The sequence below is a fragment of the Sus scrofa genome, chromosome 2 (assembly GCF_000003025.6).
Source record: "Sus scrofa isolate TJ Tabasco breed Duroc chromosome 2, Sscrofa11.1, whole genome shotgun sequence".
Lineage (NCBI taxonomy): Eukaryota > Metazoa > Chordata > Mammalia > Artiodactyla > Suidae > Sus > Sus scrofa.
In genome coordinates, this window is record NC_010444.4 from 77,890,672 (window position 1) to 77,906,940 (window position 16,269).

The 16,269-nt window shown below is 54.0% G+C and overlaps 1 protein-coding gene across 1 annotated transcript; it reads left to right on the forward strand.

Annotated features, from left to right (window-relative positions):
* Positions 3,872-15,629, forward strand: THEG (theg spermatid protein). The gene is made up of 10 exons (XM_021085147.1): positions 3,872-4,179; positions 5,105-5,221; positions 5,421-5,492; positions 5,990-6,051; positions 6,591-6,660; positions 7,380-7,497; positions 11,745-11,904; positions 15,050-15,196; positions 15,231-15,288; positions 15,566-15,629. Exons 1-10 carry the CDS (start codon positions 3,872-3,874, stop codon positions 15,627-15,629), a joined length of 1,176 nt encoding a protein of 391 aa, XP_020940806.1.

A 16,269-nucleotide genomic window follows, 5' to 3' on the forward strand; every position in this document is an offset into this window, starting at 1 on the left:
TTTTTTCTCTTTTCTGTTTCGAACCAGTGATTTCCACTAGTCTGTCTTCCACCTTGCTTATTTGTTCTTCTGCTTCCTGTATTCTGCTCCTGGTTGCTTCTAGTGAATTTTTATATCAGTCATTGTATTTTGCATCTCTGCTTGCTTAATACTTAAATCTTCTATTTATTTTTTCGTTTCTTATAATTTATCAGTCTTTGCCCCCAGCTTATTTCCAGGATCTTGAATCATCTTTTCTATCATCAGTGTAAGGTCTTTTTCATGGAGGTTGGTAATCTCCAGATCATTTAGCTGTTTTTCTGAGGTTTTCTCTAGTTCCCTTATCTGAGTCTTAATTCTCTGCCTTTTCATTTTGTATAGATTTTTGGTATGGTCTCCTTTTTGCAGACAATAGGGTTGTAGCCTCTCTTGCTTCTGACATCTGCCCCCTTGTGGCTGAAGTTGGTACGGGGGCTTGCTGCAGTCTTCCTAAATAAATAAAATTTGATAAGAGGCCAGGCAATAAATTCAGGCAAAGCTTTATTGGTGCTTCAGCAGGAGGGAGGGAAAACAAGCAACAGTTTCCCTAGCTCACTCTCCTAGGGGTTGGTGATCTGGTTCCTTTTATGGGGTGAGGGTAAGTGTGGGTCCAGGGGGCAGGACAGAGGGGTGGCTTAGGTGGTCTGCCCATCCTTTTGGTGGCGGTGTGTGCAGGGGGCATGAATAGTACCTGCTTTTACTCTTGGCTCCTGAGAAGTGGCAATTGGATTTTTGGTCTTTTTGTATCTTGTCCATAATTTGCCCCAACTGCGCATGCACACCGTTGTTTTTAGTCCCACCTATTTTCTTTGTATTTTGTTCCTTGAGGAGATGTTTGTCCTGGTGCAAGCACTGCAGCCAAGGGTCCCAGGTCCTGGGCTGTCTTAGATTTGGTGACCTGTCTCAAAGCTAAGTGGCCTCACTTTTGAGTAAGGATTTCTTACAGAACATTGTGGTGACGATTGGTCTTTCTAGTTGCAGCAACGTGGAATTTCTTTTTTTGTGAGTCATTTTATGCAAGGTGAGGGTTTAGGACACTTGAGACCAATAATGAGATTTTCCAAGGGTCTCCCAGATGGAACTGGACACTCTCGAAGAACTTCTAGGATCCTCACAGAGGTGATGACAAGGCCACAGCCAGGAGCAAAGCATTAGAGAGACAGGATTTGGAAACGGATTTGCAAACCGCAAACAGTGAGCTTGCCCCATCCACTTGGGTCTCTGGATGGCCAGCCTGAGCTGGGCCATACTCATGTCCAGGGAGAGGGTCTTGGGCCTACCTGTGTGTTGGGGGCCCAGAGCAGAACTTGAGGGGGTGGTCAGAGACACTTCCCACACAAGAGAATGGCAGGCTGGGGTCTTAAATTGTTAGTGCAAGCCTCTGTGCCACAGTGAGGCCAAACAAAGCAAAATGTCAGAGTTTGGAGCAGAGAAAGATTTACTGCAGGGCCATGCAAGGAGATGGGTAGTTCGTACTCCCAAAATATCCTGAACTCCTCAAAATTGCAAAGTGCTTTTAAAGGCAAGGTGAGGGAGGCATGTGGTTGGCTGATGCACACTTGGCAAGGAATCCTTTGTTCTTGCAGTTGTCCGCAGAGGTCGGGTCATGATGCTTCTGTAAGCCTCCAAGATACATATTATACTTTAGAGAGGTGCTAAAGTAGAGGATATAGAGAAAGACCCTGCCCTGAGAAGGCCCCAAAAGTTTCTGCTCTGTACACAGAGAGGGTGGACGATGCAGGTCCTATGATGCCCTGAGAGGGTTTCCCAAAATCTGGATGTTGGGCCATGAGGATGCTACAACTTTCATAACAATCACCTTCTTTGATCTTCTTCTGGGACAGCCTGTTTCAAATACCAGGTGTTGCTAGAGTTATTGCTCATGAAATATTGGGGCTGGAAGAGAACATATCAGTTGGGGTGCTTTTGGCTGCAAGGAACAGGAAGCTGAGCTACAACTTAGTCCTAAGAGAACTGAATGTGTCAGGTTACAAGAAGCCCAGACACACAGAAGGCTCCAGGGTTGCCAAGTTCAGAGGTTCAACCATGCCACCAAAGACCCATCTTTTGACTCATCGGCCTCAGGCTAGCAGGTTTCATGGTCGCAAGATGGCTGCTCGAGCTCTGGACATCACACACAGTTCCAGAAATAACCAAGAAGAAGAGATAGGATCTCTTCTTCCTGTCTCCTTTCAAGAGAGAGGACCATCCCTAGAAACCCCTGGGGACTCCATCTCAGGTCCATTCCTCAGCCAATCTTGGGGAGGGGGTGGGACTCCTGGTTAACTGTCACCGCCAGCACTAACTCCTCATTTGAGCACAGATGAGAATAAATGTAGGGTGGAGCTGGGTGTGCTCCAGCACTGAGTAATTGTTCACTCAGCAGCCCTTCCCCAAGAGCCTTCTGCAGCCCCTGATCTGAGAAGGCAATTTTCTACAGTGCAGAGGTAGACACTGAAGAAGAAATAAATAAGTGAGCAGTGTAATTTTAGGCCATGCTAAATGCCTTGCAGAAGTCAAATGAGGAGCCAGGATACAGAGAGACCTGAAAATGGGCTGCCTTCCTGAGGAGGATCCCCCAGGGCATGTGTGGGAAGAGGGACCAGCAGGTGCAAAGGCCCTGAGGTGGATAAGTAACAGGGAAGAACAAATCTGACTCTGTGTTAGATCTGTTCCTTTTACTTTAACCTTACCTTAACCTTTGTGGTTTGTTGCCTGTGCTTAGTCATACTGGCTCTACACCTTTTTGCCACCTAGAGCCTGAAATATACAGGTACATCGTGACCTGACCTCTGTGGACAGTACAAGAAAAAAGGATCCCACACCAAGAAGTTGGCAACAAGCAATCACACCCCTCCTTCATGCGGTCTTTTAAAGGGATTTGTTGACAAATGAATTTATCTACAAAACAGAGACTCACAGTCATAGAGAACAGACTTGTGGTTGCCAAGGGGGGGGATAGATGGGGAATTTGGGGTTAGTAGATGCATTTAGGTATCTACTAAATGTAATAGTAGATCTTAGAATGGTAAGCAATGAGGTCCTACTGTACAGGGCAGGGGAATATATCCAGCCTCTTGGTATAGACCATGATGAAAAATAATATGAGAAGGGGAAGGTATATGGAGTTCCCATTGTGGCTCAGCAGGTTAAGAACCCAACTAATATCCATGAGGATGTGGGTTCGATCCCTGACCTCACTCAGTGGGTTAAGGATCCGGTGTTGCCATGAACTGTGGTGTTGGCCAGCAGCTGCAACTCTGATTTGACCCCTAGCCCAGGAACTTCCATATGCTGAAGATGTGGCCATAAAAAGACAAAATTAAAAAATGAAAGAAAAAAATAGAAAAAAAAAAGAAAGGGAAGGTATATATATGTATGATATATATGCTGGGTCACTTTGCTGTACAGCAGAAATTGGCACAACATTGTAAATCAAGTATGCTTTAATTAAAAAATGAATTTAAGGAGCTTTGCTGAAAGCCTTTGGGGAGCTGGGGCTTAAGGTATGAGCCACCGGTCTCCTTGCATGGCCCTGCAGTAAATCTTTCTCTGTTCCTGACTCCAGTGTTTCATTATTGTTTGGCCTCACTGTGCCTTGTTTGGTAAGGGGTCCAGGTTTATGGAGCAGGAAGGCAAGGTGGCAGGAGGGGGCCAGGTGGGGCTGAGGTTGGAGGAGTGGGCGGCCTCCCAAGGGCCTGGTGGCTGGGGGCTGCCTGGTGGTGGGCACCTGTGGATGTGGGCGTGGAATGTGGGCAGGAGAATGTGGGTGGGCCATTCTCCTGTTGCTGGGCGACCACGACTCATTTGGGTGTTGGGGAGCAAGGCTGCAGGGTTGGGAAGGACCCAGCACATGGGGGACCAGTGGCAGAGCTCACTCTATGACCACCGCACGTCGGAGGCTGAGGGCCGGCCAGAGAGGGGGCAGAAGGACAGCGCCCCGGGCCTTCCAAGCCCTGTGTATGAGAGCCGAGGGTCCAGGGACACCAAGTACCAGGACCCAGATGATGGGCAGCTGGGGCTGGAAGGCCAGGAGGAGGAGATCCCCCCGGAAGAGGTGACTGGGGAAGAATTCCTGGGTACCAAGAACCCAGAAGAGGCCCTCCCAGAGTTGGAGAAGGTTCTGGAGAAGGATGTGGAGGAGGGTGTGCCTGAGATGAGGTGCGTAGGAGGGTGGCCACCAGCCTGGGGCAGTGGGGGTGGCCCCTGGGGTGGGTGCCCCCAGGGCCTGTGACTTCATTCTAGGCTTGAGGGTGTCAGCACCTCACTGCCCCCAGGAGTAAGTCAACACACAGCCCCTGTCCAGGTGGCAGGTGAATTTGGGTGGAAAAACTCCACCAAAGCTTCAGTTCTGGAGAGTTCAGATGGCAGAGTTGAGAAGTCACAGGGGCGGCCCTCGGTCAGACAGAGAGAAGAAGAAATGGGTGAAAGCTCCCAAGCCCAAAGCCAAAACCATCTTGAGGACCACAAATTGGCAGGAAGGCTTTAGGTGGCAGGAGGATGTGTTCTGGGTGAGCTGAGAGCCTGTGTGTCTTGGAAAGAGGCAGGTGCTCCCCCCACCTGGGGACCGAGTGCCTTGTTAGTGTGTGGGGGGCATGGGTGGACCCTTCGCCTGGACTCCTGGCCCCTGCTGCTGGGTCAGCAGGCGTCCCTCCTGTGCTGCACAGGGGCCTCGTTCTCCCTGCAGAATGCCGTGGCCCCCACAGAGCCTGTGTGAGGGGCACACATTGGGGGATGTGGCTGGCGGGGCTGGGCGTGTGCTGTGCAGGGAGCAGCAGCTGTGGCTTCCTGGGGTACTCTCTGTGCTCGTCCCCTCTTGGGTCTGACCTGCATTCGGGAAGCATCTCCTTGTCTGGTGGGGCAGGAGCGGGTCTCTGCTCCCTTTCACAGAGGAGAGAACTGGGGTGGCCATCTTCAGAGCTGGGATGTCAGTCTAGTCTTTGTGATATTAGAAGTCTCCTCCAGGCAGGCCTCCTGGGAGGGGAGGGTGAGATCCTGGGGTGGGGGCGCTGAGAGCACGTGCATAGGTCTAAGGGGCTGGGGGAGTGAGCGATCTGACCTGCCCTGACTGGCCTGCTCTCCACAGCCGTCTGTCCATCTCCCAGAGGCTCCCCAGCACCTCCGTAGGCAGGGAGAGGAGGAAGAGGAGGCGGCTGTTCGAGCTGGCCAAGCCCAAGACCAACTGGCAAGTCTTGAAAGACAGGTGAGGTCTGGCTGGGGTGGGGGAAGCAGCTTCTGGTGGCCCCTCTGCCCAGCCCTCCCCTGCCTCCCCATGACCAGCTTGGGGCAGGTGCTGAGGGAGGGGAGACTGTGACCATGGTGGCCCTGGGTGCTAGTGAAGGACAGCGAGGCCTTGAGCCAGTGGAGCCCAGCGCAAAGGCGGGTGGGCCTGTCTCGTGCAGGACAGGGTGCTGCTGCAGGGGCTATGCCTGGATCGCCCCCGGCATGAGGAACCTGCAGTTCTGTGTCTACTGGTAAGTCCCAGGTGCCCCCTGCTCCTGACCATGTGGGGGCCCTTTATTCCAGCCACCCTGCCCTCTCCTGCCTGGGACAATGTTGGGGGAAGGGCTCTCCGCTGGGGTACCTCACCCTAGGATCCCACCCAAGGATCCCCTGCACCACCTGGAGCTCTGGACTCCAGTCCTTGGGTTGTGGCCTCAGGCCCCCTTCTCAGTTATGCCTCTTTTTTTTCCAGCTCCCTCCTTTGAACACCAGCCTTGCTCAAAATATCTACACCCCCCCATGATTCTGAGGCTTTCCTGTGTCCTCCCTCACCTGCCCCCTGCCCCCCACTTGCTCTCTTCTTTCTTCCCATCTGGAAGCTGCCCCCCCTCTCCAGCTGCAATGCTCCCACTTGCAGTCCCATCTTCTGTCTGTGTTTATGGGGCGCCCTGAGTTCTGCTTCTGAGTGGGACGCGGGCCACCGAGGCCCTGGCTTTCCTCACCCTGAGCCCTGCTGGGTGTGTTCTAGGCCATCCGTGTACTGGACGGAGAGGTTTCTGGAGGACACCACACTCACCATCACGGTGCCGGGTAGGTTGACCCACTCACTGCCTCCTTTCCCCAGGGGCACCTGGCCTGGTGCCTGTGGCCGGGTCACTGCATCTCACCCTGACCTGTGTCTGGCTCTGACTGGGAGACCGCTGGGCCTCCCTGAGGGACCCTGCCCCCCATCCATCTTCCAGGGTCTCCTCTCTGGAGTCTGTCCCCGCCCCAGCTGGAGGATGGTCTGGGGAGGGGTGGGGGGACAGACTCTTCAGGGGACCACAGTGCCCTTCAGCCAGAGCGGGGGCAGCCTTAGTGAAAGATCCCGTCCCTTCCTGGGGCAGCGGATCCCTTTAAATAGAACGTTTTGAGAAAGCTCATTTCTGGAGAGGTGCTCAGGGCAGGTTCTCAGAGTTTTGTTCTCAGGGAGCACAGAGGTGCTGGAAACCCAGGCCCATCCTGACTGCATACCTCCCAGCCCGCGTGCCCTGGAGCCCCAGGTGGGGGTGTCACCTGGTACAAAGCTGGGTTCGGGAGGAAGTCCTCAGGGGGTCAGTTTCAAGGGGAGTGTTCCCTGTTTTGCGCAGAGGTGTCCCGCCGGGTGGAGGAGCTGGCCCGACCTAAAAGGTTCTACTCGGAGTATTATAACAACAACAGGTAGGGGCGACTGCCTGGGAAGCTGGAACCCCTTCCCGTGTGGGGTAACGGGGGAGGGCTGTGCTCAGCTCCCCAGACAGAACCTTCTGGCTTCAGGGGCTGCAGGCCAATGCGTGGTGTCACTTCTCGCCAGCGGGGAGGGACTCCTGGACTTCTCAGACTCTGGCTTCTCATGAGCACAGAGAGGGGAAGACACTCCTGCCCACTGTGCCGAGAGCCCACCACCATTTTTTGCCCCAGCTTTGTGACAGCAGCATCTCGCCTTAATGCAGTCTGCAGGCAATCTAACCCGCTGCAACTAGACTTAGTGCAGAGTGTAGGCCTGGGCTGGCATAACCGCTGTGTGAACATCTTAGTCCAGGGACCACCCCAGGCTCTGACAGCGGCTCATCTGCTGCATTCCAGTATCGGAGCCATGAACTGCAGCTGTTTCTGGAGCAGAGGCATAGCTGAGGCCTGGTCTTCAGAGGCCAGCCCAGTGGAAGCTCTTCCCCAGTTATTTATCAATGGCAGGGCTCATACTTGCCCCAGCAGGGGTAGCTCCATCCTTGAGGATGCGAAGGGGGAGGGGGGCCTTTGAAGAATCCCTGTTGGAGGTACTTTCCCAACCTTTCACCAGGCCGGGCCCTCCCTGACCCACAGAATCAGAGAGGTGTTATGCACACACCGCAGCACAGACGGCCCCTTGGCTGAGTATCTCCCACCTGGCTCTCCCTTAGGACCACCGCAGCCTGGCCCATCCCACGCTCCACCCTGGCATACCGACCATCCCGTCGCCTGCGGGAGCTGGCCACCCCTAAGACCCGGAATAACATCTGGAGTATAAACATGTCCGAGGTGGGTGCCTCTTTCCCTAGAGCCCCCACCAGGGCTCCCATCTACCATCCAGGGGCTCTGAGGGCCCAGGAGCACAAGAGGGAACCCTCTCCAGGGCAGCAGATGCTAACTACCTTCCTGGACCACCAGGCTTCATTGGAATTGGCCTGAGAAAAGGGTTTTCTCCCTCCCCTCTGCCTCGAAGGCAGCTTGAGGACCAGCCCCCTGCCTGCCAGCTCAGAGCGGAGGCCAGGGCCTCAGCTCCCACCTCCAACGTGGGCATGACAACCCCGCCTCAGAGATCACAGAGGTCAGTCCCTTCTGAATCCAGCCCATACCTCCCTCTGACTGAGGGCTACCCTCCTCCCCAGCTCAGGCCTCACTCTGCCCCAAAGCCTGCGGCCCCTCACACCTGTGCCCTGCACACACGCCCTCCCCCCCATTAGTAGCACAGAGTTTTGCTCTCCTGGGAGGGACCCTAGAGTGGGCATCATGTACCTACCGAAGGACACGTGGTCATTTCTGGGTTTTGGTTCCTGCAAGCGTGGCTGCCATTAGCATCTGAGAATCGTGGGAACACAGTTCCATAAACTCCAGGGTAATCACCAGAGGTGGGGGCCTGGGCAGGGGGCTGGTCTGACTTTATCAGAAAATGACCACCTGTTTCCACAGTGGCTGCTTCCTCTGGCACCATCTGTCCCTTTGCTGCTTTTTCCATTCCTTTATGTCTGGCCATTCTGGAGTTCCCGTCATGGCGCAGTGGAAAGGAATCTGACTAGCAACCATGAGGTTGCAGGTTTGATCCCTGACCTCGCTCAGTGGGTTAAGGATCTGGCGTTAACGTGAGCTGTGGTGTAGGTCACAGACATGGCTCGGATCTAATGTTGCTGTGGCTGTGGTGTAGGCTGGCAGCTGTAGCTCTGATTGGACTCCTAGCCTGGGAACTTCCATATGTCATGGGTATGGCCCTAAAAAGTTAAAAAAAAAAAAAAGTCTGGCCATTCTGACGGATGTATGGGGGTTGGCACTGTGGTTTGAGTACTGTGTCAACTGGTGTTTCTGTGTGGTTGTTTGACAGACCCCCCCACCCCACACACACTGTAACACTCTTAAGAATAACCCCCTTAAAAAAAAAAAAAAAAAGAATAACCCCTTGTGGCTCAGCGGGTTAAGAACCTGACATAGTGTCCATGAGGATGTGGGTTTGATTTCCGGCCTCATTCAGTGGGTTAAGGGCATTGCTGTGAGCTGCGATGTAGGTCACATATGCAACTCAGATCTGGCGTTGCTATGGCTGTGGCATAGGCTGGCAGTTGCAGCTGTGAATTGACCCCTGGCCCCGGGAACTTCCATATGCTAAAAAGCCAACAACAACAACAACAAAGAATAAATCCAGACATCACACCACTTTTCTCTCAGACTCTTCAGTATGGATTCCTAACAGACGAGGATAGTTTGAAAACCATAAAAGCAATGGTCACATAGAAGGATTGAACAATGATGCCATAGTGTCTGAGTACCCAGCCCATGCTCCTTTTCCCATTTCTCTCAAAAAAGGCTTCGTGTTCATCTGGTTGGATCAGGATCCAAAGCAGGGCATGGGCCCTTCGACCTATCCCACCTCTTACCTGGAGATACACCTGCTGCTTCCCAGCCCCTGCCTTGCCCTTGCTGGTTCAGTTGTCAGTTTAGCCCTTCTGTGCTCCAGCACCCTCTGTGACTCCCCAGTACCCCAGAAAGGCCAGCAGGATTGGGCCCTCTCCACCCCTCCTCCCCTAGTGCCCCCTCTGCTGGACTAAGTGTAGCCCCCAGGCCTTTGCACGTGCGGTGCCCCCACCCCAGACACTGGTTCCTCTGTGAGGACAGGTGCCCGCCCTCCTGTTCCCACTCAGCCTGGCAAAGCCCCACCCCAGACTCCAACACCCCTTCTTGCTCCCCCGCTGCCCCATGCAGGCCTCTGGATGGGCTTTCCATTCTTCCACCCAACCTGAGCCCTCAGTCCAGGGCTTGCGTCGCTCTGTGCAGGGCCTGGAGCAGTCTTCAATACTGTTCAAATTCGTGGTTCCTGGCCTGTCACTCCTCCACTGGATAAGAGTCTGTGGTTGTTTTTTTTTTTTTTTTTTGTCTTTTTGCCTTTCCTAGGGCTGCTCCCGCAGCATATGGAGGTTCCCAGGCTAGGGATCTAATCGGAGCTGTAGCTGCCAGCCTACACCACAGCCACAGCAACACCAGATCCGATCTGTGTCTGCGACCCACACACAGCTCATGGCAACGCTGGATCCTTAACCCACTGAGAGAGGCCAGGGACCGAACCCACAACCTCATGGTTCCTAGTTGGATTCGTTAACCACTGCGCCATGATGGGAACTCCATTTTTTTTTTTTTTTTGTCGAGAGTCCGTGGTTCTAAGCAGGGCAATTTCAAGAGGGAAACAGACTCACATTTCAGTGACCCTAGAGATCATTCCAGCCAACTTTCTGCCTCTGGACAGCCTCCTACCCAAAGGGCTCACAGCAAGAGCTTTCATAAGACACGGTGTTATACACATACCAGCACCAACCACACCCCCCCATCCCTACCCCCAAGTTTGGGCAGGTGCGTTTCCCATCTCCTCTCTTTAAGGAATAGCCCCTTTCAGCCCCTTCCCTCCTTTCCTCCCCCTCCTCTCTCCAGAGGTGTCAGGAAGGACCACCATCTTCCATGTGTCACAGCTGGACACGTTCAGGACAGGTTTTAATCGCTCTTTAATGATTTTGCAGGGAGAATGTTTCCACACATAAAGGAGCCGGCTGGCGGGTGGGTCAAGAAAAGAGGGTCAACAGGATGCATTCGGGAAGGGGGAGGCCTGGAAGGAGTGGGTCTTGTGTGCACTTCTCCAGGATTGGGGGGGTGTGGGGTGGGCACAGTGATTGGCCAGCAGCTCCCAGGGCTACATCCAGGGAGGTCAGGTTCAAAGTGGCCAATTCAGTGGTGCATGGATTCTTGGAAGGTGCTGAGAAAGAACCACCTGCCACGCTTTCCACTGTCACTGACTCAGCCAGCTCTGCCTCATTTCCATTATTTTATGCTTGACTATGCAGGTAGGCCCCTAAACCAGAATCACAGTCTTGTGGTTTTAACATACACATGTGGGTTTTTCTTGCTTGCTTCCCCCTCAGTTTTCTGTTTCCAGAGCACTGCATGCTGATTTATGTAGAACCTCTATTTCATCTGCTGGACTGTGTCCTACCACATGAACACACCCCACTTCACTGGCCCATCCCTGACTGATGGACACCTAGGCTGTTTTCAAGTGCCGGCCCTGGTCACCAGCTGCAGGGGACAGCCCTGTACTCACCTCCCCCAGCTTCTTTGTATGGTGGCGGTCCGTGTGCCTGTCACTTGTGCCACAGAGAGACTGTGTTCCAAAGTGCGTGTGGACTCTACTCCTACCATCCAGGCATTGGAACTTCTTTCCTTTCCCCTTCTTGCCAGGGCTTGATAATGTCAGGCTTTTCCCCTTTTCCCATATTTGTAGATGTACAGTGATATTTTGTTTTAATTTAAATTTTCCTGGTCCACAGAGGGGATTCTTGATAATTTGGGTTTACGCTCCTACCTGATTGGCTCAGTATCCTGTTACTTTTCATGCTATTGATTTAGAGGAGCTGGGAGTTCTCATCATGGCTCAGTGGTTAACAAATCCAGCTAGGAACCACAAGGACGCAGGTTCAATCCCTGGCCTTGCTCAGTGGGTTAAGGAGCCCGTGTTGCCATGAGCTGTGGTGTAGGTCGTAGAAGTGGCTTGGATCCTGCATTGCTGTGGCTGTGGTGTAGGTCAGCAGCTCTAGCTCCAGTTGGATCCCTCGCCTGGGAATCTCCATATGGCGAGAGGGTGGCCCTAAAAAGAAAAAAAAAAAATTTAGAGGAGCTCTTTATTTATGATGGCTACTAATCCTTGGCTGAACAAACTGCAAACAAATTTCCTGGTCAGTCTTTAGTCTTTCAGTGCTTCTCATGGGGGCTTTTGTATCCAGGGAAGAATCACAGACTGCTTTTCTCTTTCCTCTCCTTTTTTTTTCTTTTTTGGTCACCTGGTGGCAGATGGAAGTTCCTGGTCTAGGAGTCAGATCTGAGCCACAATTGCAACCAAGCCTCCCTGTGGCAATGCATGATCCTTAACCCACTGTGCTAGGCTGGAGATCAAACCTGGCCCCTAGTACTGCAGAGATGCTGCTGATCCTTTTGTGTCACTGATGGAACACCATCCTCTCTCACTGTGTTCCCAGGTGTCCCAAGTATCCCGAGCAGCCCAGATGGCCATCCCCAGCTCAAGGATCCTGCGACTGGCAAAGCCCAGGGCCCCGGCCACCCTGTTGGCAGAGTGGGACCCCATGCCGAAACCCAAGCCACATGTCTCCGACCACAACCGCCTCCTTCATTTGGCCAGTAAGCAGGTCCCGGGCTGGGCATCTCGTGAGTGTCCTTCCCCACTGGGCATAAGTCAAAGCAGTCAGTGGCTGTGGACCTGCTGCTGCCCCATTTGTGCTTCCCTCTTCTTCCCATAAACTTGAGACCAGCTCTCTGAATCCCTGTGTACAGTTCAGGCTGTGACCACAGGCGCCCCAGGGGTTAGCAGAGGGAACCGCTCCCTGGGCTGTGGGCCTGCACAGAGGGTGCTGTCTCATCCCTAGCACCGCAGTGGGGGCCAGAGGGAGAGTAAGTGCCGGACCTAGAGAGCCAAGCTGGGGCAGCAGCACCGCTTCAGGGGTGCTGGCCTCTCTTCCTGTCCTTGAAAACAAAGGAGATGCCTAGTGCCCCCATGACAAAATATGCACTAACTGTAGAGAATTTGAAAAATGCAGAAAAGCATGAAAAGAAAAGGAATCTCACTTCCACAAGGTAGTGCCATTTGCTGTTTCTTTAGGGCTGCACACACAGACCCCCCACGTTCAGCAGTGTGCACGTAGCTGGGATGCGCCTTCCCAGGGGCTCCGCCTGCCTGTCGGTACCACAGCTCACCCCGCACCATAGCCCCTCTCAGCCCATCACTGTCCCTACACTGTAGCAGCCCCCCATGCTGGTTCTCAGCACTGCCCATGCCATACTTAGTGGGTCTTGCCACACTTAGGTGGGCCTCTGCCCCTCCCTGCTCCCAAGTCCCCTCCCAGGCTCCTGCCCTGTGCTTGTCCCCTTGACTCCTGCCTCATCCCATGCTGGTCCCCAGGGCTCACATCACGCCCTGTGCTTGTCCCCCAGGCTCCCACCTCACCCCTTGCTTGTCCCCTGGCTCCCCAACAGGGTGTGCTCTGGCCACCTGGGCCATTCTCCCCAGACACCACGTGGCTCCTCTGCCCTCCGTGAGCACCCCTGTTGCCCCACTTACTCCCACGAGCCCTGCGCCTCTGGGCCGCGCCATGCAGTCCTCCCTGTTCTTTACAGCACCTTTTAACACACTTGGTTTATTTAACTATCGCTTGCGCTGTCATGCGCCATGCCCAAGAGGTCAGAGGCTTTGGAAAATACAGCGTGTCCCCAGATCCTGGCACATAACCCCCCGGGGCTGGACTGGTCACCTTGGTTTACTCTGTTCTCAGTTCCCCATCTCCTGGTTTTAGATGCTGATTTAGAGCAGCTCTCTATATAAGGTGATCCCTAATCCTTCATCAAGCACATTTTGCGGAATAACTTCTTCCCGTTCAGTCTTTTCACTTTCAAGCTCACCAATGGGCTCTTCTGTTTGTTTATTCATTCCGTTGTCCATTCCCCTAATATTTGTTAAAGTATTTGTTGAAGTTGTTAAAGATCAACTAAACGAATAGAAACATGAATACAATGCACTGGGTGTCGGACCATCCTGTCTCCCTGACACATGTGCACATGCACACATCTGGGATAGAAGCATGTGGACATCTGCACATACACACTGTGCACACGTGTCCAGGCTTGAGGACTTTTCCACATGCACCACGTGTGTGTGGACAAGAGTGGTGTAGGGCTGGGTTTTCTAAACCTTGGACTTCCACCCATGATGGTTGTGACTGGCATTGACAAGGCAAGACGAGAACGAGTGCAGGGCAAGAATCATGGCTGGGTGTGTGTGTGTGGTGGTGGGGGCTGCTAGGTGGACCAGTCAACTTCGGTTGTGCTCAATAGATTTAAGAGCCCGGATGTTACAGCGGTACGTTCTGGGCAGCGTGGGGCCCAGCAAGTGTCGTCCCCCCAACAGAGCTGCAGGCCGGCCCGTGGGTGCCCTGAGTGGGCTGCACCTGTGGGTAGAAGGACCCCCTTCTTTTCGCTAGGGTCTCTCCACTGAGCGCAGCCTGTATACTGAGTAGGGGACACCCTCTTGTGCCTGCAGAGTCTGGAAGCAAAGAGGGATTTGGCAAGGAGGCAGTGGCACCCCTCAAAACCAGGGCCCCTGAAGTCCCCAGAGACAGAAGGCTGAGGCAGTGGCCACTGGTGGTCACTTCTGTCCTAGTTCCCACGCAGGCGGTGCCCGCAGCCCCTGCTGGGAAGGAAGGTGGTGGTGGGGAAAGGAGAAGATCAGGACAGAGGAAGCCTGGCCCTCCCCCAGGTCTGCCCTGAAGAGCTGTCTGTCCATGGCTTCAATAGAGTCAGGGTCAACCAACCCCTTGACTTAAATCAATTAACTGATTTTATTAGAATTAAATGGGATCAGGCACCCTGTGTTCACACGTAGCTGGTGGGACCCTGTCAAAGGGGCTCAACTGGGGCTGCAGGTGCACTGGGCAGCGGGGGCTGACTGACCCCTTCCTCATCCCTGGCACCAGGGCACCTTTGTCTCCTCTGAGTCCCCCTGTCTGGGCTGTGGCTATGTGAAATATTCTTTCTTTACAATTGACCCTTTTAGAGTTCCCATCGTGGCTCAGCGGAAACAAATTTGACTTGCATCCATGAGGACGCAGGTTCAATCCCTGGCCTCCCTCAGTGGGTTAAGGATCTGGCATTGCTGTGAGTGGTGGTGTAGGTCACAGACGTGGCTAGGATTCCACGTTGCTGTGGCTGTGGTGTAGGCCAGCAGCTACAGCTCCAACTCGACCCCTAGCCTGGGAAATTCCATATGCTGCAGGTGTGGCCCTAGGGAAAAAAAATGACCCTTTTAAAGCGCACATTTCAACACCTTTTAGTACATTCACAGAGCTGTGCGTCCATCACCACGGTCAGTTTTACAACATTCTCATCATCCCAAAGTGAAGCCCCTTCCCCTTGCACAGTCACCCACCTCATCCCCAGCCCCAGACAACCAGGAACCCACTTTGTCTCTGTGGATGTGCCTGTTCTGGACGTTTCACATCCATGGAATCACACACTGTGTGCCCTCCTGGTCTGCTTCTCTCACTGAGCATCGCGTCTCCAGGTCCATCCATGTGGTAGCAGTGTTGGTGCTTCTCTCCTTTTCATGGTTGAGTGATGCTCCCATGTGTGGAGGGACCATACTAATTACCCGCATCTGTGGGTGGACAGGCCCCTGAACTTCGGAGCCCTGACCCAGAAGGCGAGTTTCCACAGAGGAGGGCCGCACACCCAAGGCTCAGGGCCTGATGTTGTCCTTCTCTCCCACCCCGTCCAGTGCCCAAGGCCCAGTCGGAAAAGTGTGTTCCGGACCGAGACCCACACTGGGAGGTGCTGGAGGTCACCAAGAAGGCGGTGGCCAGTCCCCGGATCGTGTCCCTGGCTAAGCCCAAAGTGCGAAAGGACTTGAACGAGGGTTATGACCCCTACCGCATCTCCCCTGCCTCCCTGGTGGCTCGGGCCTCCCCCCGCCTGTATGAGCTTGCCACCCCCAAGAGCATCACCAAAAAAGCCTGAGAAGTGGAGCTGGCCCCCCGAGCCCCTTCCCAGTAAACACCCAAGTTTTAACCCTGTGTGTGGCTCTGAACACTTCGGCCTGGAGGCGGGAGGGTGGCAGCCAGCAGAGGAGGAGACGGTCATATTGTTTATGTTCCCATCCAGCCTGTAGTTCCCGCAGCCCTTTTCCCCATCGTGTCCCCCCACCACCACCATTGCCAGCCCTTCTGATGGCTGGTTTCACCTTCCCCCACTTCACAGTTTTCCCTCTGAACCTCTTCTCTCCAGACTTGCTTATCCAACCACGTCCTGGTGTCCACAAGCACCTCAAACTCAGAGTGACCTCCATAATAAACCACTAATGCCTATTGCATGATTTACTGGTCTTTGCAGGGGCCCAGTGGGGGACTAGCCGTGTCCCCATTTTGCTGAGGGGAGCCTGAGGATCAGGGTTTGTGAAAGATCCACAGTCCCCTACAGCTTCGGGAAAAAGTCACCACAAACGGGTGGCTTAAAACCACACAGATTGCTTCTCTCCCAGTCCTGAGGTCGGGAGTCCAAGGCGGGCCTCACGGGGCTGAACCCAGCCCTGGGCAGGGTTGGTCCTTCCAGAAGCTCCAGGGGAAAGTCGGTTCCTCCTTTTCCAGCTTCTGGAGGTGCTGCATCCCTGGCTGTGGTCTCTCCCTCCATTCTCACAACCAGCAGCACAGTGTCTCCTGTCTCACTCTGCCTCTGACCCTCCTGCCTCCCTCTTATGAGGACCTTGTGAAGACACTGGGGCCCCTAATCCAGGATCACCCCCTTCTCAGGGCCCAGGATCAGGATGTGGGTGTCTTTGGGGGCTGTTGTTTTGCTGGGCACAGCGGGAGAGAGTTTTCTGTCTCTGAAACCTTGGACAAAAGGTTTGTCTCTGGCTTGGGCAGATCCACTTGGGTACCAGCTGCTGCATCCTGATGGTGCTGGGCTGACAGCCCCTTGAGTCGTCTCTCAGAGCCCACAGGT

Excerpts from the sequence above, each read along its gene's own strand:
- THEG (XM_021085147.1), top strand. The coding sequence starts at position 3,872 with ATGGGGGACCAGTGGCAGAGCTCACTCTATGACCACCGCACGTCGGAG. Across the intron at positions 6,052-6,590 it reads ACTCACCATCACGGTGCCGG|AGGTGTCCCGCCGGGTGGAG; the intron begins GTAGGTTGACCC and ends TGTTTTGCGCAG. Across the intron at positions 15,289-15,565 it reads GCATCACCAAAAAAGCCTGA|CCAACCACGTCCTGGTGTCC; the intron begins GAAGTGGAGCTG and ends AGACTTGCTTAT.